Source organism: Anopheles arabiensis, chromosome 3, assembly GCF_016920715.1.
Source record: "Anopheles arabiensis isolate DONGOLA chromosome 3, AaraD3, whole genome shotgun sequence".
In the NCBI taxonomy this organism is placed as follows: Eukaryota; Metazoa; Arthropoda; class Insecta; order Diptera; family Culicidae; genus Anopheles; species Anopheles arabiensis.
The window spans coordinates 56,165,797-56,189,556 of record NC_053518.1 but is presented as its reverse complement, the minus strand read 5'-3'; the positions used below and the strand labels follow the sequence as shown (position 1 = coordinate 56,189,556).

General features: G+C 38.8%; 3 protein-coding genes and 2 long non-coding RNA genes across 9 annotated transcripts; 4 read left to right on the top strand and 1 right to left on the bottom strand.

The window, feature by feature from the left end:
* Nucleotides 1–12: 12 nt before the first annotated feature.
* Nucleotides 13–1,105, bottom strand: LOC120903721. Its single transcript, XR_005739640.1, has 4 exons — nucleotides 935–1,105; nucleotides 788–861; nucleotides 408–696; nucleotides 13–332 (listed from the first exon to the last, which is right to left on the bottom strand). It is a non-coding gene; the product is annotated as an uncharacterized LOC120903721 (long non-coding RNA).
* A 13-nt stretch (nucleotides 1,106–1,118) lies between these two features.
* Nucleotides 1,119–2,646, top strand: LOC120903722. The gene is made up of 4 exons (XR_005739641.1): nucleotides 1,119–1,519; nucleotides 1,593–1,666; nucleotides 1,759–2,048; nucleotides 2,124–2,646. It is a non-coding gene; the product is annotated as an uncharacterized LOC120903722 (long non-coding RNA).
* A 1,850-nt stretch (nucleotides 2,647–4,496) lies between these two features.
* LOC120901724 (exostosin-1) lies at nucleotides 4,497–13,324 on the top strand. Of its 2 annotated transcripts, none has more exons than XM_040309878.1 (11): nucleotides 4,497–4,941; nucleotides 6,156–7,291; nucleotides 8,252–8,404; nucleotides 8,539–8,613; nucleotides 8,682–8,808; nucleotides 8,897–9,016; nucleotides 9,219–9,473; nucleotides 9,543–9,830; nucleotides 9,904–10,148; nucleotides 10,909–10,980; nucleotides 11,052–13,324. In XM_040309878.1, the coding sequence occupies exons 2-11, from the start codon at nucleotides 6,420–6,422 to the stop codon at nucleotides 11,158–11,160; spliced, it is 2,316 nt and encodes a 771-aa protein (XP_040165812.1). In that variant the 5' UTR covers nucleotides 4,497–4,941; nucleotides 6,156–6,419; the 3' UTR covers nucleotides 11,161–13,324. The 2 variants fall into 2 exon arrangements, with proteins under 2 accessions (XP_040165812.1, XP_040165814.1); XM_040309880.1 differs by having other exon boundaries at nucleotides 4,518–4,547.
* A 4,375-nt stretch (nucleotides 13,325–17,699) lies between these two features.
* On the top strand, nucleotides 17,700–18,726 carry LOC120903497 (putative eggshell protein). Its single transcript, XM_040312965.1, has one exon. The coding sequence runs from the start codon at nucleotides 17,900–17,902 to the stop codon at nucleotides 18,608–18,610; it is 711 nt and encodes a 236-aa protein (XP_040168899.1). The 5' UTR covers nucleotides 17,700–17,899; the 3' UTR covers nucleotides 18,611–18,726.
* Nucleotides 18,727–19,104: 378 nt separating this feature from the next.
* Nucleotides 19,105–23,323, top strand: LOC120903496 (serine--pyruvate aminotransferase, mitochondrial-like). 4 transcript variants are annotated; one of them, XM_040312963.1, is made up of 5 exons: nucleotides 19,105–19,710; nucleotides 21,667–22,342; nucleotides 22,413–22,508; nucleotides 22,581–22,829; nucleotides 22,898–23,323. In XM_040312963.1, the coding sequence occupies exons 2-5, from the start codon at nucleotides 21,675–21,677 to the stop codon at nucleotides 23,073–23,075; spliced, it is 1,191 nt and encodes a 396-aa protein (XP_040168897.1). In that variant the 5' UTR covers nucleotides 19,105–19,710; nucleotides 21,667–21,674; the 3' UTR covers nucleotides 23,076–23,323. The 4 variants fall into 4 exon arrangements, with proteins under 4 accessions (XP_040168897.1, XP_040168896.1, XP_040168898.1 ...); XM_040312962.1 differs by having other exon boundaries at nucleotides 19,106–19,652; XM_040312964.1 differs by lacking the exon at nucleotides 19,105–19,710 and adding an exon at nucleotides 20,144–20,288.
* Nucleotides 23,324–23,760: the final 437 nt, after the last annotated feature.

Genomic DNA, 23,760 nt, shown 5'->3' with positions numbered 1-23,760 from the left:
GTTCGCCCTCAAGACCACGGGGCCCGACGCGGCCGCTTAATTTGCTTAGCGCTTATTCCGCCCCTTGACACACACGCGCTTGTCAAAACACTTAACTTAAAATTAGGCATATCGATTTATGCCTTAAATCGTACTTAAGTCTAATCTTAACCCACTTGCGCACATCTACACGACATCACCATAATAGTCTTATCTTGTTAATTCAAATTTTTAATGTTAACACTTCGACGGTCGCGCACACCACTGAACACTAAGAACATCGTAGGCCGCTGGGGATGAATGTTTGTCGCCTTTTCGAATTTTCGTCAGCAGCCTGTTCGATCGCAGTTGACCTGAGGAAAGATAAAACATTAGGTTTAGAGACAACAGATTTAGATGTAGCGATAGTGCATCTAGAAGGAACTCACTCGTGGGGTTTTTTCTCCTGCCAGGACCGCAATCAGTATTTGACCGCAATCAGTAGTGCGGTCGGTTCAGTCCTGTTGCTGCTGCAGCTATTGTGAGGCAGAGGATAATGATTCGAAGGGTTGAATTTCTGTCCCGAACGTTGTGAACGAGCGCTCGACACCGTCTCACGGCGCAATCGGGGCACCCGGTGCCGGCTGGGTGTTGTGCTGGTAGAGCCCGACTCTTCGCCGTACAGCTTCCGGAGGATGTTCTTAAATGGTTCCTCGTTCCAGGATAGAGTAAAATTGGCTGCAAAAGGAATAAACACCGTGATTAGCATCCTAACCCCTAGCTTCACCCAACAATCTTCTTCTTCTTTCGTGGCCCACTTACAACTTACCGAATCATACACGATCATACACAACGCACAGTCGCAAACACCTGCGGCAGGCCCATATTGTTTCTGCATTATATCTGCAAATAAAAAAGAGGCCATAGTCTGTTCAAAAGTGTTTCTTTATCACGATAATCGCTGGATAACACTTACCCGCTGTCTTGTGCTGTGTTATTCACCACACCACTTTCCTACGCCGGTACATGCACGAACCGCTTCCGACGGAGCCAGCACGCATTGGGCAGGACTTCTACCACTTACTAAAATGGCACTTACTTACGTAAAATTAAGAACTTAATTATTAAAAAACCCGGCAAACAATGCGAGGGTTGGTGAGGTACCTCTCGCTCTAATTTCTCTAGTCTAGTCTAGTTGCCTCGCTTCCTCCTATAGTGATTCTGTCGAGCTGAGCTTTCACGTCCCTCACCACCGATCTCCTTCCTACCCCTCGCCTAAGATCGTCTGACGTCTCGCCTGACACCTTTCGTTGTGTTGGTGCTCTGCGGCTGCTGTCACTGAAGATGTCAAGTTGTGTGTGTAAAAAAACGTAAACAGTGTTGTTGGCTGATCAATTTTGGTAAGTTTTTTAATAATTAAGTTCTTAATTTTACGTAAGTAAGTGCCATTTTAGTAAGTGGTAGAAGTCCTGCCCAATGCGTGCTGGCTCCGTCGGAAGCGGTTCGTGCATGTACCGGCGTAGGAAAGTGGTGTGGTGAATAACACAGCACAAGACAGCGGGTAAGTGTTATCCAGCGATTATCGTGATAAAGAAACACTTTTGAACAGACTATGGCCTCTTTTTTATTTGCAGATATAATGCAGAAACAATATGGGCCTGCCGCAGGTGTTTGCGACTGTGCGTTGTGTATGATCGTGTATGATTCGGTAAGTTGTAAGTGGGCCACGAAAGAAGAAGAAGATTGTTGGGTGAAGCTAGGGGTTAGGATGCTAATCACGGTGTTTATTCCTTTTTGCAGCCAATTTTACTCTATCCTGGAACGAGGAACCATTTAAGAACATCCTCCGGAAGCTGTACGGCGAAGAGTCGGGCTCTACCAGCACAACACCCAGCCGGCACCGGGTGCCCCGATTGCGCCGTGAGACGGTGTCGAGCGCTCGTTCACAACGTTCGGGACAGAAATTCAACCCTTCGAATCATTATCCTCTGCCTCACAATAGCTGCAGCAGCAACAGGACTGAACCGACCGCACTACTGATTGCGGTCAAATACTGATTGCGGTCCTGGCAGGAGAAAAAAACCCCACGAGTGAGTTCCTTCTAGATGCACTATCGCTACATCTAAATCTGTTGTCTCTAAACCTAATGTTTTATCTTTCCTCAGGTCAACTGCGATCGAACAGGCTGCTGACGAAAATTCGAAAAGGCGACAAACATTCATCCCCAGCGGCCTACGATGTTCTTAGTGTTCAGTGGTGTGCGCGACCGTCGAAGTGTTAACATTAAAAATTTGAATTAACAAGATAAGACTATTATGGTGATGTCGTGTAGATGTGCGCAAGTGGGTTAAGATTAGACTTAAGTACGATTTAAGGCATAAATCGATATGCCTAATTTTAAGTTAAGTGTTTTGACAAGCGCGTGTGTGTCAAGGGGCGGAATAAGCGCTAAGCAAATTAAGCGGCCGCGTCGGGCCCCGTGGTCTTGAGGGGCCCCAAAAAAGGAACCCCCCCCCCTCCCCCCTCGCTCGCAAGATAAATTGCTACTCAATCCTTCTCTAGTTTAGAATATTTCCCTGCTAGACGCTTAAACCAAGCCTACATTTATTTATTTATTTATTTGTACTTATATATTATATTTATTTATATATTTATTGTATGTGCGGCTTTTACACATCATTTAAGATAAATAAATCTAGATTATATTCTCATAAATCACTACGCATTTTTAAAGGGGGAATAAACATGATGACATATATTTAGTTTGTTTGAAGGTTTGTATGCACGTTCACTAGTTGATTTTGTCTGGATGTTTGCGGACTGCATTTCGATTGCGCATGTCGTTTTGCCTCGTCTTGTGTTTTACAATCCCAACAGCAAGGATGCTGCCATCATTACATTGAATTAAGCTGGTATCAGATCCACCAACTTGTAGCGCACCATACTCGCGATGGGTAGGCCATGTCCTATCCCTGGTACTGAACGATCCAGCCCATAGTCGTTCGCAAAAGACAGACAAAAGGAAGCTGTTCATGGTGTGTCAAAAATGTGTAACAGATGGTAGAAGATGGGTACCTGCGGGTGAGAGAGTCCGTTTCTAACGTTTTATTATCAGTTGGTGACACGTTCAAAAGGATGTGCGCAGATCACGGCCCGATCCTGAGGGCTCACCGTTGAAAGAGGCACTGTCAGCGTGTGATGTCCTCATAGAGAATCTTGACACGGAACAGAGTGTGGCCGTTGTCTCCCTCCTCCTCCTCCCCCTTCCCACCTTCCCCCCTCCCACCGGAAATGCGTGTGTTTTTGTATGTGGCTTTCTTCTTCTTCTTCCTTATGTAGGTGGCTATATAATCATGTTTTAAAAGAAATAAACCAAAGAGCTGTTGAACGACGTTTATGTGTTGTTTTGTCGCACATTTTGTATTAATGTGGATACATAAAGGATGATAATATCATGCCCGTCATTGGTTCAAGCCTCATATAGACCGTCCCTTCGTAGTAAGGACTGGCCAGCCGGGTGTGTGGTACTAAAAGACGCTAAAGCTTGCATTGGCTGGCATGACCAGGTATACGACAAATAGAAGAAGAAGAAACAGGAAAATGGAAAGCAGCAGTCTGTAGAAGCTTCGGTTGGGACCTTTGCTGTTAAAGAAGAGGGAAATGTCGTTGCATGTGGATGGAATGATGAGGTTGTGGGTGGTTCGGGTGATGAATGGTTGGGAGCGGAGATAAATGAATTGGCGAAGCCAGTTTACCTCTTTCCATGCGTTGTATGAGGAATCAATGAAAATAGTCAAATCGTATTGAATTGTGGGTCAATTTTCAGGAAAATCAGGAAAGAAAAAAATGCGACATTTTTTAACACATGAGTACATTATCTCATATGGCCGTTAAAACCAGCTTACATCGGGTTGAGATCAACATTGGAGATCAACACTTGATAAAAAATCAAATTTCCGGTACGGAATTATTCCTTCACTTTCGCTCGTTTGAAATTGGCTTCATAACCGTTGATCGACATGGCGATCAAATGGCCACATCGGAAACGGCACGGAACGGCAACCCACCAGCATAGCACAAATATTGCTTCAAAACCAGAATTGATCGGCTCTCGCATCGTCAAGGTCACAGGTAAAACCAAATACACTACATATATATGTACCAATCGCCAATTCAAGATACAACTACAACCCTACCATATACCAGTACCAGCTGATGAGCTATCGCATACAAGCGAGCGGCGCGCGCAAATAAGAGGAAGGGGCCTGAAGGAAGAGAGGACAGGGGAAGGCACCGGGAGAGAGTGTGTGTGGTCAAAATTTTTGGCCATTTAAATTTTGTCCACCAACACCGTTGCATTTCGGAGCTTTTTTCTTGCCCGAAAGAGATAGCCATACACTTGACATACAGCTGTCTCGCTCATATGACACTTCCAAGGCTCGCAAGCTCTTTAATGCGAGGGCTCTGGAGCAGTGAACTTGTATGGCGTGCGAGCCCTCGCGCGCCCTCGCAAATCGCTGTCACTTGCACTGCGGGGTCATACACACTGTCAAAACGTTCTACGCGAAGCGATTTAGTTTTCTCAACGGGTTCGTCATCATTGCCTGAAAATTATCACGTTTATGGATTAATGCTTAAACTAGCCTTCAACAACATTGAAACATTTCGATTCATGTTAGAGAGTTGTAAAGAAAAAAGTGTACTCTATAGCTCTGCTGACCTTACATCAACATCGTATCACTGTCGCTGGTGCTGTGCTCGCACCGCCATTCGTGATGTGCTATTGAGCAAAAACCAAACAAATTGTGCGTTCCTCCCGAAAACAATTATAGTTCACATCACACGGTGCCACGCATCTGGTCCAATGGCATTCGACAAAAACGGTACCGGCCAAGCTGAAGCAAGTGCAATTCTTTAGTGTAAACAACATGTTTTTGTTTAACGTGGAGCCTCCCCATGGTACATAGGGCTCCGTTGGCAATAGTAAGTGAGAAAATCAATACCTACGCCTTGCAAACACGAGTGGATACAAATGTGAAAAAAGGAATGCGAGTGAATGGTGGAAATGGTCCAAACATTTACAAAAGTGCATTCGGTTCCTAGGGCGGAAGTAGGTGTGGAAAAATCGATCTCCCAGAGAATGTTTGCGCTAGCAGTGTGTCTTCGCGGTGGCAGTTGCTAAATAGGCGAAATCTCTATGAGCGGCTGTGCATTTAGTTTGTTTTATGCAATCTGCAAAATTCGTTTGCTGATTTCTTCAAGACGCGAGTTGCGAGGCCTTTGGTTACACACAGACGATAATTTGTAAAACAGCTAATTTAGGTGTATTGCTGACCAAATATTCCCCTGCAAATGTTGTTTTTGGTGGCTCATTAACACATTTCAGAAGTTAATGAATAGTTCATATTTGTTGTTCAAACTATTGCTAAAGGTCATGTGTTTTCTTGGTCCGGCGGGCCGATTGGAAATAAATACTGAGATTTTGAGTGTTGTTTTAGCCATGAATCTAAAGCAAGCAGCACATTTTCCCAAAATATTATACTTTTCTTTTGGCAAATAATCTGAAGTATAATAGTTCTTTCTTACTAAATTCCGTGATCTAAGAAATAGTACTATTGTTAGTTTGTTATTGCAAATATCGTCCCAAAGCAAAAAAAGATGAAGGGAGGGAAAACAATGGTTTGTTTTTATAGAGACTTTGAGGTCTAGCTCATTCGTCTCTTAGGGAAAACAATGCCAATCTATGTTTCAACCAAATATATTTGCACTCATGTATGTATTTTCGATATTTCCAATCAATGTTTAACAGTTTACTGATTTAATTGATTAGCGCTTAAACTCTTGATGTTGCAGTGATTAATGCAACGATATGGAGAAGATATGCTAACAAATCTATGTAAAATGTCATCATAGAAATAAGAATTGAACATATGCGAACCGAGGCGCGAATCAAACATGGCAATTTGAAATAGCAAAACCAGCGAGTACACTTTTTATTACCCAGAGAAAAATACAATGAAATCAAATTACGAACCGTTCTCATTTTAGAGATATTCTCAAAAATATGTCGCCTGCCTTCCATGGGTTTTTTGCTTCAAATAAACAAACATCACTTCCGTACCATTTTAATCTATGTTAACCATTATGCCTATTATTACTGAACTAATATGCTCTTTGTCATTTTATATCTATTTTAGGCTGATCTTGTGCGCATCAAACGTCTTGGTAGAATCTCGTTAACAATCTACCAGCATCTGTAGTAGAAATTTTCTTCCATTCCAAACATGTTGTCAGTCGGATACGAACAGCGAAAGAAGAACGACCGTACGAATGATAGGATATCCGTTGATGTTAGTCGAAGTAGCAAACACCACAATCGTTAGCCGCATTGGGCATTCGGCCTGCCGAAATAGCCTTCGACTGTTGGCATCAAGCGTCATCAGTGGCTGCGAACGCGCAAAATGCAGGCAAAAAAACGCTACATTCTAGTGATAATCTGTTGCGCTTTCCTAGCGTACTGTTACCTGGGAGGCTATCGGCTGAAAGGATTGCAAGCGCTGTTTCGGATACGTGTGCGTAAAAATCCGGACAATCTACCATGCTATCACCAGCTGCACTACCAATACGCTGAAAGTACGGATTCATCAAATCAGGCGCAAGCATTACCGGACGATGATCTATTTACCGCTCCCACATACGAATCCCGATTCCGCGATGTAGCCCCTCAGCCGTCTTTCCAACGAGGTGGTGCTATACGGCGTGTGACTGATGAAGGAGGTGCGATGTTCAAATCCTGTCGCATGGAAACTTGCTTCGATTTTAGCAAATGTAGCGATAAGAACTTTTACGTTTACGTGTACCCACCGGAGCCATTGAATTCGCTTGGTGCACCACCGCCAATTAGTCAAAACTATCAAAAAATCATATCGGCCATTCAAGAAAGCCGCTACTATACGACTGATCCCGAGCAGGCCTGTCTGTTCGTGCTCGGCATTGATACACTTGATCGCGACTCGCTCAGTGAGGATTTTGTGCGTAACGTGCCGTCTCGCCTGCAACGGCTACCACACTGGAATAATGGGCGTAATCATATCATCTTTAACCTTTATTCGGGCACGTGGCCAGACTACAACGAGAATGGGCTCGGATTCGATCCGGGACAGGCAATCCTAGCTAAAGCCAGCATGAGCATCCAATCACTGCGACCCGGCTTTGACGTTAGTATTCCTCTTTTTCACAAGCAGTTCCCGTTGCGTGGCGGCAATACAGGTTTCGTAATCAGTAACAACTTCCCAGCCAACAAGAAGTATCTACTTGCCTTCAAAGGTAAAAGGTAGGTATTCGGTAGTGATAGCTTACAATAATCATGCCACATACTCATCGTTAGTGTGTTTATCGTAACCTTGAAATTATAGCCGTATTTGCTTCCAAGTGATTTGAAAACAATTCGTGTCTAGCTGCCTGGAATACTAATCAGATAATAAATTTCCTAATTATGGCTGTTCACACCACTCCGGTATTATGTTGATGCATCGACTGCTGATCAAAATTTTAGCAACGAGCCAATTAAGCATCAAGCTAGATCCCATCGATTTCGCATTTGAATCAGAACTAGCGTTATTTCGCTGCTTTTGCATCGAACAATAATTGAGCCGAACTGAGAGAATTTTTACATCGATCAGTCATTAGTTTAAAATTACTTTCAGTCAAATTGTTTATAGAGATGGTTTGGACTTTAAACTTAATTTAGAATATCATTCCAACAGCTACAATGTCGTACGGGTTCGACCACCAACATTTATAATGCTTTTTTTCAGATTATGGTTTATGAAGGCTTGACCTATTCAGAATCCTCAAACCTTATTTATTATATCGTTAATGATACAAAACGCGATCGTGGGGCCAGAGGATTGTTTTTATCTTTCCTGCGACAGGCTATCTTTTAACTTAATTTTTTTCTTTCATCATTTTTTATATCAGGCAAAACCATACCACAACACTTGTTTAAGTTTATATACATTGTAGAATGCATGTGGAGTTTATTTTTAAACAGGGCGTTTATTTATTTATTTTTATTTAACTGTTACTTAAACCAATTTGTCTACGATCTAAGCCATATACGCAATACAGCCTTACCGCCACCACTTAATAGTAATATTAAAACTACGATACTCTCCAAACTAAGCCAAACAGAATTTTTTCCCTTTTATATTAGATACAACTCGTTTGTTCTTGTTTGAACGATTTTCAGAATATCTCAAAGCCTAATACTTTCTATATTGTATTGTTATAGGTACGTCCATGGTATTGGTTCTGAAACACGAAACTCGTTGTTTCACTTACATAACGCCAGAGATTTTGTATTAGTGACAACTTGCAAGCATGGAAAAAGTTGGCGAGATTTGCAGGATGCTCGATGTGACGAAGATAATCGAGAATACGATAGGTGTGTAATTTAAATTGTATAGTAGACAGTCTAGTAAACTGCACCAAAACAACGTATAATGTTCGATCCTTATCTCGACAATGCGTTTATGTATGTATACAACACTGCTAAATAATGTGTTCATCTGTTCACAGGTATGACTACGAAACATTGTTGCAGAATTCAACGTTCTGCCTTGTGCCCAGAGGTCGTCGTTTAGGATCATTTAGGTAAATAAGCAAATGGCTCGAGTGTTTGGACAGTTTTTTTTTACTAACCAATTGTTGTCCTATTATAGGTTTCTGGAAGTGCTTCAAGCGGGTTGCATACCAGTGTTGCTTTCAAATTCATGGGTGTTACCGTTTCAGTCCAAAATTGACTGGAAGCAAGCTGCTATTTGGGCAGATGAAAGACTGTTGCTGCAAGTGAGTAATGGATGGTGGTTTGCTATTTTACATGTATAGTCTAAAATGTAAATCCTGGTTCTTTTTTCTTTGTATAAATCAATCGAAGGTTCCAGACATCGTACGTTCCATCTCTACAAGCCGTATTCTAGCTTTACGTCAGCAGACACAAGTGCTTTGGGAGCGTTATTTTAGTTCTATTGAAAAAATAATTTTTACAACATTTGAGGTTAGTATGAATTGAGATGGATAATTTGACATTTTATCCATAGCAGGTATTCAAATTCTATTTCAATTATTTATCATTCTTTGTGATTTTGGGCTGTGAGCCGAATGAGAAGTCGATAATACTCGTTTGGACATTCAAAATCATTCTTCAAACAAAATTGATGAACATCTGATGATAAAAATTGTGTAATAACCGTTTTTAGATTATCCGTGAGAGACTGCCAGACTATCCTCATCGGAATGGACTGACTTGGAATACATCCCCAGGGGCACTATTGACTATTCCGACCTTTTCCGATACTCATCGCCGATTTCCGTTTCTGCTAGACAAACTTGGTCACACACCCGGACTGAACTATACCGCCGTAATATTTGTACAGATCGGTACGCAGCTTACACCAAACTCAGCTTTATACAAGCTAGTCAAAAGTATTACCAAAAGCCAATACATAGATAAGGTTAGTAGGGGAGAAAAGTGTATAGCTACGCGAGAATGAAATAATGTAACTTCCTCATTTTCATTATAGATTTTAATTCTGTGGGCAACTGATAGATCTGTTCCGCCGAAGAAACGTTGGCCATCTACAGGTCACATTCCACTGCACATCATATCGGGCAGCACGAGCGAAGACCGGCCAAGCATATCCCAAAGATTCTACCCCCACGATCAAATCGAGACTGATGCCGTTTTGTCACTGGATGAAGATGCTATATTAAACACCGACGAGCTGGATTTTGCCTATCAGGTGTGGCGCGATTTTCCAGATCGCATCGTCGGCTATCCGGCGCGGGCACATTTTTGGGATGATTCCAAGGCAAGATGAAATTTATTTATGCAGCTTAGATGAAACCTACTCTATCTAACGATTCATTTTACACCTTAAACAGAACGCATGGGGTTATACATCCAAATGGACAAACTATTATTCGATCGTTTTAACTGGCGCCGCATTTTATCATCGTTACTATAATTATCTTTACACTAACTGGTTGTCGTACCTGTTGTTAAAGACGGTACAACAATCGTCCAACTGTGAAGACATTCTCATGAATCTTCTTGTATCGCATGTCACTCGTAAACCTCCCATTAAGGTGACGCAGCGAAAAGGCTACAAAGATCGAGAAAGTGGAAGGTGAGTGAGGCCAATAACCTATCAACTTAAGTAATTAGTAACATATAATAATGCAACAATGTTATTCCATAATTTGAATTATGCAGATTATAAATCCAGTGCATTTAACTTTATTGTTTGTTGATTATGTTATCCTAATTATTATTTGTTGTTGTATTTTTGTGTTTGTATGATGAATCAATAGGCTGATTGTTTGATCAATCTGCCATATTGATGATTGATTTGTTGAAGGTGAACATTTGACTAACAAATTGGACATTATTGTTCCAAATAGAAAAAAAACTAATAAGTCTTAATGTAGCTTCGGTCCTTGTAGCTAAATGGTTTCCTGAATTTAATTTTAAACGACTTTTTTGTTCTTTGAGAGAATTATGTTTTTGTTTTATATAAGGCAAGCAAATGCTATATAGTTGAAAAGATATGTCAAACTGCATGTCCTGGCGTGCAAGTGTGTGTTCGGGAAAAGGAACCATGGATCTTGCCTTGCGGCCTATAAATGAATAGGGGTATCGTCAACGTTTTCAACCATCATGCTGCAGTCTTGGCATTGCTTATTATTGATACAGGAAAGATTCCTACGATTTTGGGATAAAGTGCGAATCCGTGTAACTCGCAAAAACTCGCAAAAAACATGTCTTCTCATTTCGCTCCGCCGATCCACCGAGGTGGAAATTTCCATTGCATTTCCAGCTCTAATACTCTAATGCAAACACTACTAAAGTTACTAAAATACTTATATCAACCATGTACTTCATTGTAGATCTCCTTGGAATGATCCTGATCATTTTATACAGCGTCAGAGTTGTCTAAATACTTTTGCCGCAGTTTTTGGGTAAGTATATTGTTTGCTGCTAGTAAGTGTTTATCCATCAGCTAACGTCACAAATGTTATTCTCTGTTCAGTTATATGCCTTTACTTAGGTCGAACCTGCGACTGGATCCTGTTTTGTATCGAGATTCGGTATCAAATTTGAGGAAAAAATACCGACAGATCGAGCTGGTCGGTAGCTAGCGATTTTTGTATATTTATTAAATTAGGTTACATGTCATATTCAAATAACATCGAACATCATTTATATACAACCTTCATTAAATTAAATCCTCGTAATACAAGGATTTAACTGTCGTGTTGTTCAAATAGTTTGTTTTTAACTAACCCTCTGAAAGGGTTTAATGGTTTAGTTTTCAGTGCTTCGCATCAAAAGTAAAGCAAACTGGCTAAGTAATATTATTTCAATTACAGTAGGAACAATGTGAGCATAAGTGATCATCAATCAAAAAAATAAAAATTAAAACACAGGATAACAATAATTACTTGCGATATTGCATCGCAACGTTTGATTTTAATTTGTTGAACTAGTCGAAAGTAGATACTAAAATGCACAACATGTTCTTCATGTCTCACAGATATTTTTAAAGAAAAAATAAAAATATAGAAAAAAATAAAGCGATGTGTCGATTAACGCAGCATGTAAAAACCATGAAAATACACAGCAGCAATTGTTGGCATTACATAGTAGCAAATAATTACTAAGCAAATAAGTTAACTCGTCAAGGATGGTGAGCGGCTGAATATATAAGCGAATAAGTAGAAAAGTGTATAGAAATTTGTTGAATGTAATAATCGAAAATACGCGCATGTTTAGAAAAATGAGCTTTAGGCATGTTTGAGCCAGTTGCTGCTAATGCGCGGAATAGTTTCGGAAAAGCAGAATGTTGCGACATTCACGAATAGATATTGTTTTTTTTTTAATATGCATGTTCATGAACACTGAAAACATAAAAAGGATGCTAATTAAATGTATTTCACACATGCACAGTGACCATAATGATGGGAAACAAGGTGTTTTGCGCTTCATCTGAAATAGTTGTACTATATTGTTTTGCTGGTTACAGTTGTATGAACTAACCATGTGTAAAAACCGATTACGTAAACTGTGGCAGCGTAAAAAAGCAATTTCGCTCATTTTGCTGATATGATTTTTTTGTTTTAATTTGAATTAAAAGCGGCACAATAAATTTATTGAAACATATTTTGAAATGAAATCTTGCATCGAAACAAGCAAAACTCAATAATTCAAAATGTGTAATCGCTTCTATAAGTGCGGTAGCACATTAGCGATTAGCATGGTACATCAATTGTATGATTAAATCATCACACTGACATAGAATGCGTGTACTCAGTAAAATAGGCGAATAATTTGTTATATCATATCCAGCAAATGGTCCAAAACAGACAAGCAAAGGGAAACAAATCAATTAAATCTACGATCATAACACTAAACTTCTAGAAAGTTCAATGAATTATGGGAAACCACGAAGCCATATCTAGGAATGCCATTTACGATGCCAGTAAAGAAAATTCAGCAATACTAGGATTTTAAAGATAAAACAAATACAACAGGAAAGTGTGATGATGAACAATTATTTGTTCGAACACATTTTTGCTTTCATCATTTGATCGAACACATTTTTTTGGCATTGTATTGCCCCATTGAAATGTATATTATTATTATTTGTTAGTTTGTTAAACAGTGAACGCTACAAATATCAATTATCTCAATTATCTGGCTATAACCTGTCTAACCGTCGTGGAAAAAGTAAAACAAAACAACAACAAAATAAATTGTTTCTTTCACTAAGTTCTCTTTGAATTCAAACTAATGTTGCTAAAATAAACGTTTTAATATAATTTATTTTTCACCATGAATTTAGTATATCCTATGAAAAGGGATATGGCAATTACTCTATTAAAGATGTTCGACAATTGTTTCCATGTTATGGTTAATATTTTGATCTTTTTTAAGACATCCAATATCAATTAAACTTAACTAACTTACCGATCTACCTCATGGCTCATCATTATGCTCCCATATAGTGCTGATGCACGTGACCAACGATCGTTTCACTATCATTTTCCTATGTCTAGTTTACTTATCCTTAAATATTGTCTTTCATAAATACATACACTTACACCGATTCACTTTTTTCATTTTGCAACATGGCAGGTTTAATGGAGAAGACTTAACCGATTGTACATAAAACAACAAACTATTACAGCTAATGAATTCATTTGCTCTATGTGTATAATTGCCCAAATTTACTTAATCAAAGGTCGATCGGATGTATTCTAACAACAGGAAATCATGCTGAGCAAGTTAATTAACCAGAACTGATAAAACCAACAGGTTTTTTCCGTTCATAGTGTTTCACTCCTTATCAGTTCATTGGAGGATCCTATTTTTTCTTGTGTTGTCCATTGCGCGGTGGATTTCATTCTATTTTAAGGGTGTCGTCATCCTAATCATCGAGCTAATGTAGTAACAAAACAAGACAAAATTGTACAATGCGTCGAACAGTAAAAGCAACAATTGTCAATGAACACGACTGGCCCATTGTAAAACAAACGAACACAAATTCTGTTAAATAATATCGATTTCGCTGTGTGTCTCATATGTTAGATATTTTAACAAAAATAGTATTGTTGCAGATCCATTAGTTAGTCACCAAACAGTTGGTATTGTTTGATAACGCATACGGGCTCTATCTATATTTGACAGGAAACGGTTAAACATCTACACAAGTAATTTGTACTGAACACGCCGAACCACAAATATGGTACAGCGTCAATAATCAATATTAATCAACGACATAATCTACAAGAGTTTTCTTCATCTTCCGACTAAAGACGGGACGCCGATAAAAAAATGTCACTGGTTTGTGCTATCAGCGGTCGTTTTTTCCTTTACAAATACAAATGTGGAACGTTTTAAATGGAAGCTCTCTTGCCATCGTCATAATGAGCATCATACCATCACAACCAAAACCCAAAAGTCAATGTGGTGATAGTAATTTTTTATAGCTAGATCGATGATGATCTTGCCAGCCATCAGTAGTCAACAGTATATAAAGATTTGAATGAGTGAAATCTTCTATTTCCTTGTAGCGACAATGACGACGCGTGTGCCTTTTTGTTTGTAAATTCTGGTTCTAGCCACCGAAAGTAGTACGAAGACACAAAAAGAAAGTGGTAGGTTGCATTTTTTTATGTTCAACGATGCTGAACCTCGTCGAATGGGAAGGTTCTTATAGTGACACGCGTCAGTCTAGCTAGCCGAGCGCTTCAACTTAGTTTGTCGGCGTTCTAATCAGTTGGTTTAAGACACCAACAAGAAAAAAGTATCATATCATGCGAGACAAGCAACAGTACGTAGCAAAAAATAAAATAAATGGCATCGTAAGGTACATAATACTCTCTGCTATTGAACCACACAACGCTTTTAAGCAAAAGAAAATCAAAAACAATCGTCACTCGTGTACATTTACATCCCATGCAAGCAAAGTCTCCATCCCAACAAATTCAAATGTAAACACACAAGAAGCGGTGGGTGACAAGTGTTTCGTTTGATTGCGACATAGTTTGAACAAGCGCGAACAAGAAAAGTGATAGGATATGCAAAATAGATAAAAGGAATTGAAGATAAAATAACAATTCCAATTATTTGTACATTGTTGACGTACGAAAACAAAAACAAAATGAAAACAAAAATAAATACATTATTGATTTCTAACTATGTTTTAGCTTCATCCTCAACTCAAATGTAAAAAATCCGAAAAAAATAGGCCATTAAGCAATCCATCTAGAAAAAATCCCTATTTCATATTTCACATTTCTACCTTCACACTTGATACACTTGAACGTTTGTTTTTTTTCCAAAGAAATCTTGTGCAAGCTTTTGTATGGATAGATTGCGAAGCTGCACCGAAAACTTTACTCAATCAATTGACTACAGCACTAGCCACAAGATCTATGTTCATTTGCGATCTGGCAGTTCACTCTTTGAGGTGGCCGTAACCTATAGAGGGGCCTATAGAGTTTTTTTGCTTGCTTAATTTTGTGTTAGTGAGTGATCACAATGAAAACAATCGTTACTATGCTTGGTGTAGCGTGAAATCTAATCAAACCAAATCAACCACCAAAGTTTGGTAAAACCGACAGCCGGCAGGCGTAAGCACGGTTTGATGATGAAAGTAGCTTTGCTTTGTTTTTTTTTTTTTATTAGATTACTGAAATCAACATCCATAACATCACGCCAATGGCTATTATATGGATTCGAAAATGTCCGAAAAACCGAGAACATCAGAAAATGGTACTAATCTTTCCTACTATTGTATTTTACGGCTTAAAACATTTATTTATTTTTCCCAAAGTTTGATAAAACTCAACTAATAGAAATAAAACTAATCCGAAAATGCTTTTTTTAATTTACTACAGTTCTACATACACTGTGTTCCAAAATTAAAGCCTTTTGGTAAAATATTCAAAGTAGGGAAGGGTGAAGGTAGTCACCAAATTAGAATGTAAAATTAAGTTTTAAAAAGTAACAGAGAAATAGTTAATGCTATAACTTCATTACTAATTATGTTCAACTAATTCTCATATATTCTCAGTTATCCTTATGTGTGATTTTCGCAAATTTAATTCAATAGTTGAATGTTTGGAAATCAGCACATCGGCATTTTTTGTACTTTGTTTAAAGCATGTTCATCGAATTTTTAGTAATGTATACTTTATTTTTTAAACATAGTTTGTATAGCAAAATAATATGCTTTTCTTGTTTAAAAAGATTCAATTACTTCGTGGACTACAGTTTAATTAAAGTTGAGCTGTTACCTACGTGTTGATTAATATATTTAATTCGTTATTAATTTGTAATACATGCATTTAAATCAACTTATAACATAAAAAATCATCCATTAAAGCTTTGTTAAAACATACTGCTCCCATGGCAAGCTTTACTGTAAAATTGGGTAACACATACAAAATGTGAAGTTTTCACCGTGAACAAAGCGGGAAATGCAAGGAAATGCATTTAATGTATTATTTCAATATGTTGAAAGTCCATTTTTTGTTGTTGTATAGTCCCAATAGTTGTGGAATGGAATATAATTTCTTTTGGAGTACGATAAGCCATATTCTGAGAAATATTTAATGAAATATAGCAAAACAAAACCCAAATTTCACGTTCAATTTCACTGGAGCTGTAACGCAGGCTTTAGAGTGGACTAATCGGGCAGTTGAAGCCCTGAGCTCAACGGATAGATTAGCTGAGTTTAGTTTAGAGTAGTTTTAGAGAAAAGGATAAATCATAAAACTAATTAATTGAAGTCAACAGTGCAATTTGCACAAAGTATTATGATTAAATGCTTATAAATTCAGTTAGCAACAAACAATTGTAAATTAACCGCAGAATTAGGGTATAGAACAAAATAATTTACTTTGGTTTTATGATTTTAAAGAAAATGTTTTATTTATGCAGTTTACTATAGGCAAGAATCCCTCCCAACCACATTATTTGAAATGAAATAGTACACACAATAAATAGTATCATCAATGAATCTTAGTTAGCTATTTAGTTAGTTCTTTTATTTCCATTTTTAAATTTCATTAGTATGTAAAATAGTTTGAAATCTTACGCGTTACTGGGTACGAAACTATGTTCTCTCCTCATTGAATTCTATGCTTAACGGCAATCTTGGCCGGAAGAACTTAGTAGATTTTTTATAATTGCAAAATTAAGGAACAATTTAATTAAGGGGAATGAATCTTTAAATTTAAATTAAATTAAATGAATGAATCTTAAAATCTTGTAGGTTACTCTAAAATTATGCTAAAATATGAAATAACATGTAATAACATTATTAAAATCTGCAATTCAAATACTTTTTAAGTGTTCCGTCAAATATCATCGCTTGGGGCCTCCTTTGCCTACTATCCGCCATTAATAATACTAGATATGACTTCTGAAGTAGCTCAATTGTTTTGCAAATTCAACCGAAAACGTGTAAATTTGTTTACATTTTTAAGCAGTTCATGGCTGCCATAATTCGATTATATAGTGTACTACGGGTCTTCTATTTTATTTTTTAAATAATGATAAGTAAATACGTTTAACATCTATTGATAGAGTTTTCAATTGGCAGCCTAACATATTTTTTTAAGTTATTTGGGCGTTTGCATCAAAGTTAAAATAAACGTTCAAGAAAACAATGATTTTTTTTGTTCTTTATTTGCTATTACAGATATTACGATACAAACCGAATTTAAAAAAATTTAACTATTGATCAAGCTACGCATACGATGGACGTGCTAGGCCGAATACTTTATGTGTGATTTATAAATCATTCGCAACAGGATATTTTACAACGCTGTTGCTATTTTTATCTATATTTACAAAGTAGCAATAACAAAATATAAGAATCGATAGGTATCAACTACGTTAGTAGTTTATCACGTTTGTACGATGTCAAAGCTTCGTATTTATACTGTCCCACTACATTTCTTTCTTTTTAAAACACGCCAACATTAAGACAGTACATGCAGCAAATCGAAGTTCGTATCAAATGAAGCGAATAATCAAGTGTAAAACGCGCTTGGAGTAGGAGTATAGGGCGAAACTATGTTACCTTTCGCTTGGCGTTCGATATAAATATGCGTACATTTGTGCAAAGTGTCATACAAACCGTAGCTTTGAACCGGTGCTGTATGTACGCTTTTATAGCGTATGCCAAACGCATAGTAAAACGGTGTTAGTGCTCACGCATATATCCTGTGCGTGTGTGTGTTGGAAATTGTAATAGGACGCTAGCCATAACAGCCATTGATCGTGTGGCTCGTAAAGCCACATCCACGAGATCGCGTACGTGCAGACGTTCCTTGTTCTATGTGCCAGTGGAAATAATTGTGGAAAATGGGGAAAGTGTTCTTATTAAGCCTGCTTGCTCTGGCACTGCTTGTAACGGTGGTTAACGGCGATGGAAAGAAGAAGGAAAGCTCTTTTGAGGAAAGCGGTGGCAGCGAGCACGGTGCCGATCATCACTCGAAAAAAGGCGACAAAGGTGATAAGGGGTACGAAAAGAAGCACGGATTAGAAAAGTCGGAAAAGGGCAGCAAGGGCAAGGAAGATCACGAATCGCACTACGGCGAAGAAGGTGGCCATAAGAAGGAGAGCCACGACGAGGGTGATCACTACAAGAAGCACCATGAGGAAAAGAAGGGCTCTAAGCACGGTAAAAAGGGGCACAAGAAGGGCCATAAGAAGGGCTCCAAGACGACTGGATATCATCACAAATCACACAAAGATGACTATCATAAGGAGCACAAGTTCTACGATGATCATCACAAGGAGGGCCATCATAAGAAGTTTGGCGATTTCAACGAGTTCCACAAGAAGAACGGAGGCGAACACAAAAAGGGGGGCCATCACGAGTCGGCCCACAAAGAGGACAAATATGCCAAAAAGGGCCACACGGATAAGGGACACTTCGATGATGAGCACAAAGGCTGGAAACACAAGCACGGGCACGAGTCGCACTTTTCGCACAAGGATGATTTTGGCAAAAAAGGCGGAAAATCTGGCGGCAGCGAGCATGGGTACAAGAAGGGCGATAAAGGCCACTAGGGCTTTCACGTTTTCGTTCAGTCGATAGCGTAATTAAATCAGATGTGATTAATGCATGGTATTATGAAGCTTTAGACAAAAATGTGAATAAATTTCTACTGAATAAGGTTTTCAAATCTGTTTTTTTTATATTTGTGATATTTGTAATATTTTCTCTATTGTGTCATCGTGTTTCTCGTAATTATGTTATTCAATCCTTTCTATTGTCTTTTCTTGTCGTTGCTCGAATCCATTGTCCTTTATCTGATAAAGCTTTGATACATCCGACACGTATCGCTTGCAAGATCATTCGGGAATCTCTGATAGTGTTGTCAAGATGCAGGCGGAAATTGTACTGTCAATAAATCCCCCCCGGGAAACGCCAAACCTAAAGATTATTTGATCGAAAATTTCGCAATACAATCAACGAGTTCATCAAACTCACAGCAACAGTCGCGCACACCGATTTACGCACGGAGATTGAGCCAAACTAAGCGTTCATATCACTGCTACTCGACTGCTTCACTACCAGTATCATAAGTGCGGAGCGATCTTTACTCGATAGTGATACACTTCATCGCAAACAGCACGTTTTTGCTATTTTTGATTATCAATAATATGCCACTGCGTTCAACACGACACGAAATCGTTGATGTGTGTCGTCGAGTGCCTCAGCCGTGGGAACGTGAAAATACGATGAGACAGAAACAAGCAACAACAAAAAATATCACCAAAATAGGGGGAAAAAATGACATCCTGCTAATCTCCTGTCGCGATCGGCCGGTCGCATCAACCTAAGAACGCAATAAATAGGATAGCAGGGGTTTGACTCGGCCACTTGTTATTTAAAACCACTGCAACTGATAATCAAGTCACAGTATTTGCTAGATGCCTACCCTGTAACAGTAGCGGTACCTGTTTGCCGAAGTGTTGTCAGCTTGGTGTTCTAGAGTGAGGGTATAACTAACGCTGCCCTAAAGTTGGAAACAGGGGAATAACGTAAACGAAACACCTCAGTGACATTGTGCGAATTGTCCCGTATTGTATTAACTTACTGAAAGTGGTTAGTGTTATTGCTGTTTTAATAACAGCAAATTTTCAATAATTTTCGATAGTAAAAGGTTAATATTTATTTTCTTTCTTGTTTCGTGATTGGTGTTTGAAATGCAACGAAAGGTTTCCATAGGTCTTATTCATGCGTTCCTAAACAGTGCTAGACAAAAGAGCTTAGCTCCAACGTAAAACGTAGACAGCACGCTGCAAAAAATTCTACAATCGCATACCAATACACAAACATGTTGGGGTTTAGAAAATGAAACATTAAAAAAACCAGGAAAGCAGATACTACTTTCATTAAGACAGCTTTTTTTTTTTGTCTGAACCGTATGCTGATAATAGATGACAATTTCATTTTTGACCTGCACCCGCGTGGCTGTCCGCTACAGGCTCTAGCTAGGTGGGCACCGACATAAGCTGGTGATATATGTATAAAAAAAGGATTCTTTCCCATCATGATTATTAGGCTCATCCCAGGGACGGGAGACCGCTCGGTACGATCGATCCATCATTTTCATTCCAATCGTCGAACGAGTCGGTTCAGTTCAGTGTCTTTCGCTAGATTTTATTCCGCTAGCAATTCCAAAATCCAGAATAACTGAGGAGAAGCAGTGTTTAGTCGCAAACGGCAAATTAATTAGTGGTAATTATTAGTTTACGTATTTACCCATTAATATGTGGAAGCTGATATCATCCTGTTAAATGCATTATGGTGAAAAACAGTGAATTGTTACATTGTTAATTTATGCCGTGCTTGTATTGTGTTGCAAGCAACATATTCGAAATATTAATCTTGAATGTTATTTGATTTGTTTGAGCAGAAAATATGTTTGAATAAGTTTCAGAGACACGTAAACGTCGCTACAAATACACAAACCAAAGGCTCAAACATTGTGCACAATCGCTCAGGATAATCTGGGGAGTTTTTTTGCTGTTGTGTGGTGCATGTGCGACAGTAGGGCCTTACTTTAGGCAAACAGATCTAGTGTTTGCAAAACCCCAGCATTTATTGCAAATATCAGCATGTGCATGTGTGAAGTGTGCCATACTGCAGACAAATATGTGAAGTATTATTGTAGCCACTGGAAGGCAAAATTTCCACTCAAAAAACCCCCAACGTACTAGTAGCACTTCTATGGTAATCCGCTTCAAGTGGTGTCACTCGAATGTGTGTTTTGTCTGTAGTTTAAAATTTCCCCCGTGTCCGGATGAACCGTGATTGGATTGCTAGCACACAAATAATTAACAGAGAACCGAGCAAAGCAACATACAATTTGCACTCTGATTTTGCCAGATAATTTGCCTTTTACATTACGTTTTACATTAATGATACAGGTTGTAGTGATTTCGCTGGTGCGATTATAAAAGTGGCCAGTCGGTAGGGTAAAAGTGCGAATTCAGCCCAAGCTGCATACACTTTTCGTTTTGGTATTACATGATTTAGGTAGAGTTTATTTAAGGATAATTTGTAAAATATGAAAAAAGAAGAAGCAGTGTGTACGTATTATGGAAATTATACATCAATCGTGCTTACAGCTCCAATAAGCAATACGCTTATTATGGCTCTGGACTGACATACCGAAAAATTTAAAGGAAACATCCGCATTAATTAAACCGAGTTTTGGTACACAGTGCAGAGATTATTTTAATTAACGAGAAAATATCATGGCTCATCAATTTGAAAGGATTTTAATTGGCGATAGTATTGCTTCGCATTTTGTCTTGCTGGGTAAATGGCATGGGCAAACGTAAACATTACCTTTCGGTGTGTATTCGGATCCTTCCGTGACAATGAATTCATCATTATGCTTGGACTTGGATCACTGATAGTAAAAGTAATCATAGAATTTTGAACAACCTTTTTTTAAATTAGAGATAGGCTCGATGCAATCTGAAAAAGAGGTTGCCCCTAGTGTTTTATGTATTTCAATGAAATTAGGTACAGCATGGGCATCTTTATCAAAAGCTGTCGGTTTCAATAACATTTCTTTTTCTACGTTATCACTTACATAATTCTGCAGCTGATACAATGAAGTTCACGCCGCCCCCTGCATCGCTACGCAATCCTTTAATCATTCCGGAAAAGATAATGATGGGCCCTGGACCGTCCAACTGCTCAAAGCGGGTGCTGACTGCCATGACTAACACCGTGCTGAGCAACTTCCACGCTGAATTGTTCCGAACGATGGACGAGGTCAAGGATGGCTTGCGGTACATTTTTCAGACAGAAAACCGGGCCACTATGTGCGTAAGCGGTTCCGCACACGCGGGAATGGAAGCTATGCTGAGCAATCTGCTCGAAGAGGGCGATCGAGTGCTGATCGCGGTTAACGGAATTTGGGCAGAGCGTGCCGTCGAAATGTCTGAGCGATACGGTGCCGATGTTCGAACGATTGAGGGCCCTCCGGACCGCCCGTTCAGTTTGGAAACATTGGCCAGAGCCATCGAACTGCATCAACCCAAGTGTCTGTTCCTGACGCACGGTGACTCATCAAGTGGTCTGCTGCAGCCGCTGGAAGGTGTAGGCCAGATTTGTCACCAGCACGACTGTTTGCTCATCGTTGATGCCGTGGCTTCGCTGTGCGGTGTGCCATTTTATATGGATAAATGGGAGATCGATGCCGTCTATACTGGAGCGCAAAAGGTGCTAGGTGCGCCTCCTGGTATCACTCCCATTTCTATAAGCCCGAAAGCACTGTTAGTATTACAACATATATTATGTACGATCAAGTTCGTCAACATTCAACACAATTGTTTTTACCCTTAGGGATGTTATTCGAAATCGTCGTACAAAATCGAAAGTATTTTACTGGGATTTACTCCTGCTCGGCAACTATTGGGGCTGTTATGATGAACCAAAACGGTGAGAATTAACAATTCCGCTTGAAGCTTCAAAGTTCCCTCATAACGTTTCCCAAATCATGCCACTCTACAGTTATCACCATACTGTCGCATCGAACTTAATATTTGCTCTGAGGGAAGCATTGGCTCAAATTGCGGAAGAAGGACTGGAAAATCAGATCAAACGCCGCATCGAATGTGCCCAAATCTTGTACGAAGGGCTTGGTAAGATGGGACTCGATATTTTCGTGAAAGACCCCAGACATCGCCTGCCCACCGTAACTGGTATTATGATTCCGAAAGGTGTTGACTGGTGGAAAGTTTCACAATACGCCATGAACAAGTAAGTAAAAATGCATTGAGACATTGCAATCAGCCATCATCTTTTTCTGTTTTACCGTTTCTTTGTAGTTTTTCGTTAGAAGTACAAGGAGGACTTGGACCTACGTTTGGAAAAGCATGGCGTGTGGGTATTATGGGCGAATGCTCAACGATACAAAAAATACAATTCTATCTATATGGCTTTAAGGAATCACTCAAAGCCACGCATCCCGACTATATTTTCGAGGAAAGTAATGGATTTCACTAGATGAAACTTAAACAATGCATCAATGTATTATTGCCGCTTTGAGTCCTGCCAGACTTAGCATATGTATGCTAAAAGTAGGGCTTTTAAGAAATACATAGATTCTACTAATTGCGCTAGAATTGCAAAACGGATCATCTCAATTTGCTTGTCGAAGCTATCATGAACGGTAACATGCCCACTAACCAGACAGTTTTGTAAGTAAGATTACTTTTTGAAGAATAAATTATTTTGTTACAGAAATGAATGAATATCATGATATTGTTGTTTTTTTTTAAATCTCCAAACTGAGGTAGTTAATAACATTTTATGGCACGCCATAGTCGTCTTAGTCTCTATTAAGCTTTAGTACTAGGGTAAGGTAGGTAAAGACGAACAATGCGGGTAAGATGGACACTTCTCATAAATGCATGAAGCAGGTAATTTTCGAAAAAAATCAACAATGCAGCATTCTAACTTAAAGTTAAACAACACATTTGAGAACATTTTTGGCATAATATATGCAAAATTGGTTAAATATACGAACAAAATAAATTATCAATCGTGTGCACCCTTATGGATACTTTGACTACTACTACAACTTGTATTGAATATATTTCCGGAAGTTTTATTTCATGAATGAGTTGTCGTGATCATTAATGAAAAAACTGGCGAAAGAACTAGAATTAAAGCAATACAAAATATTGTT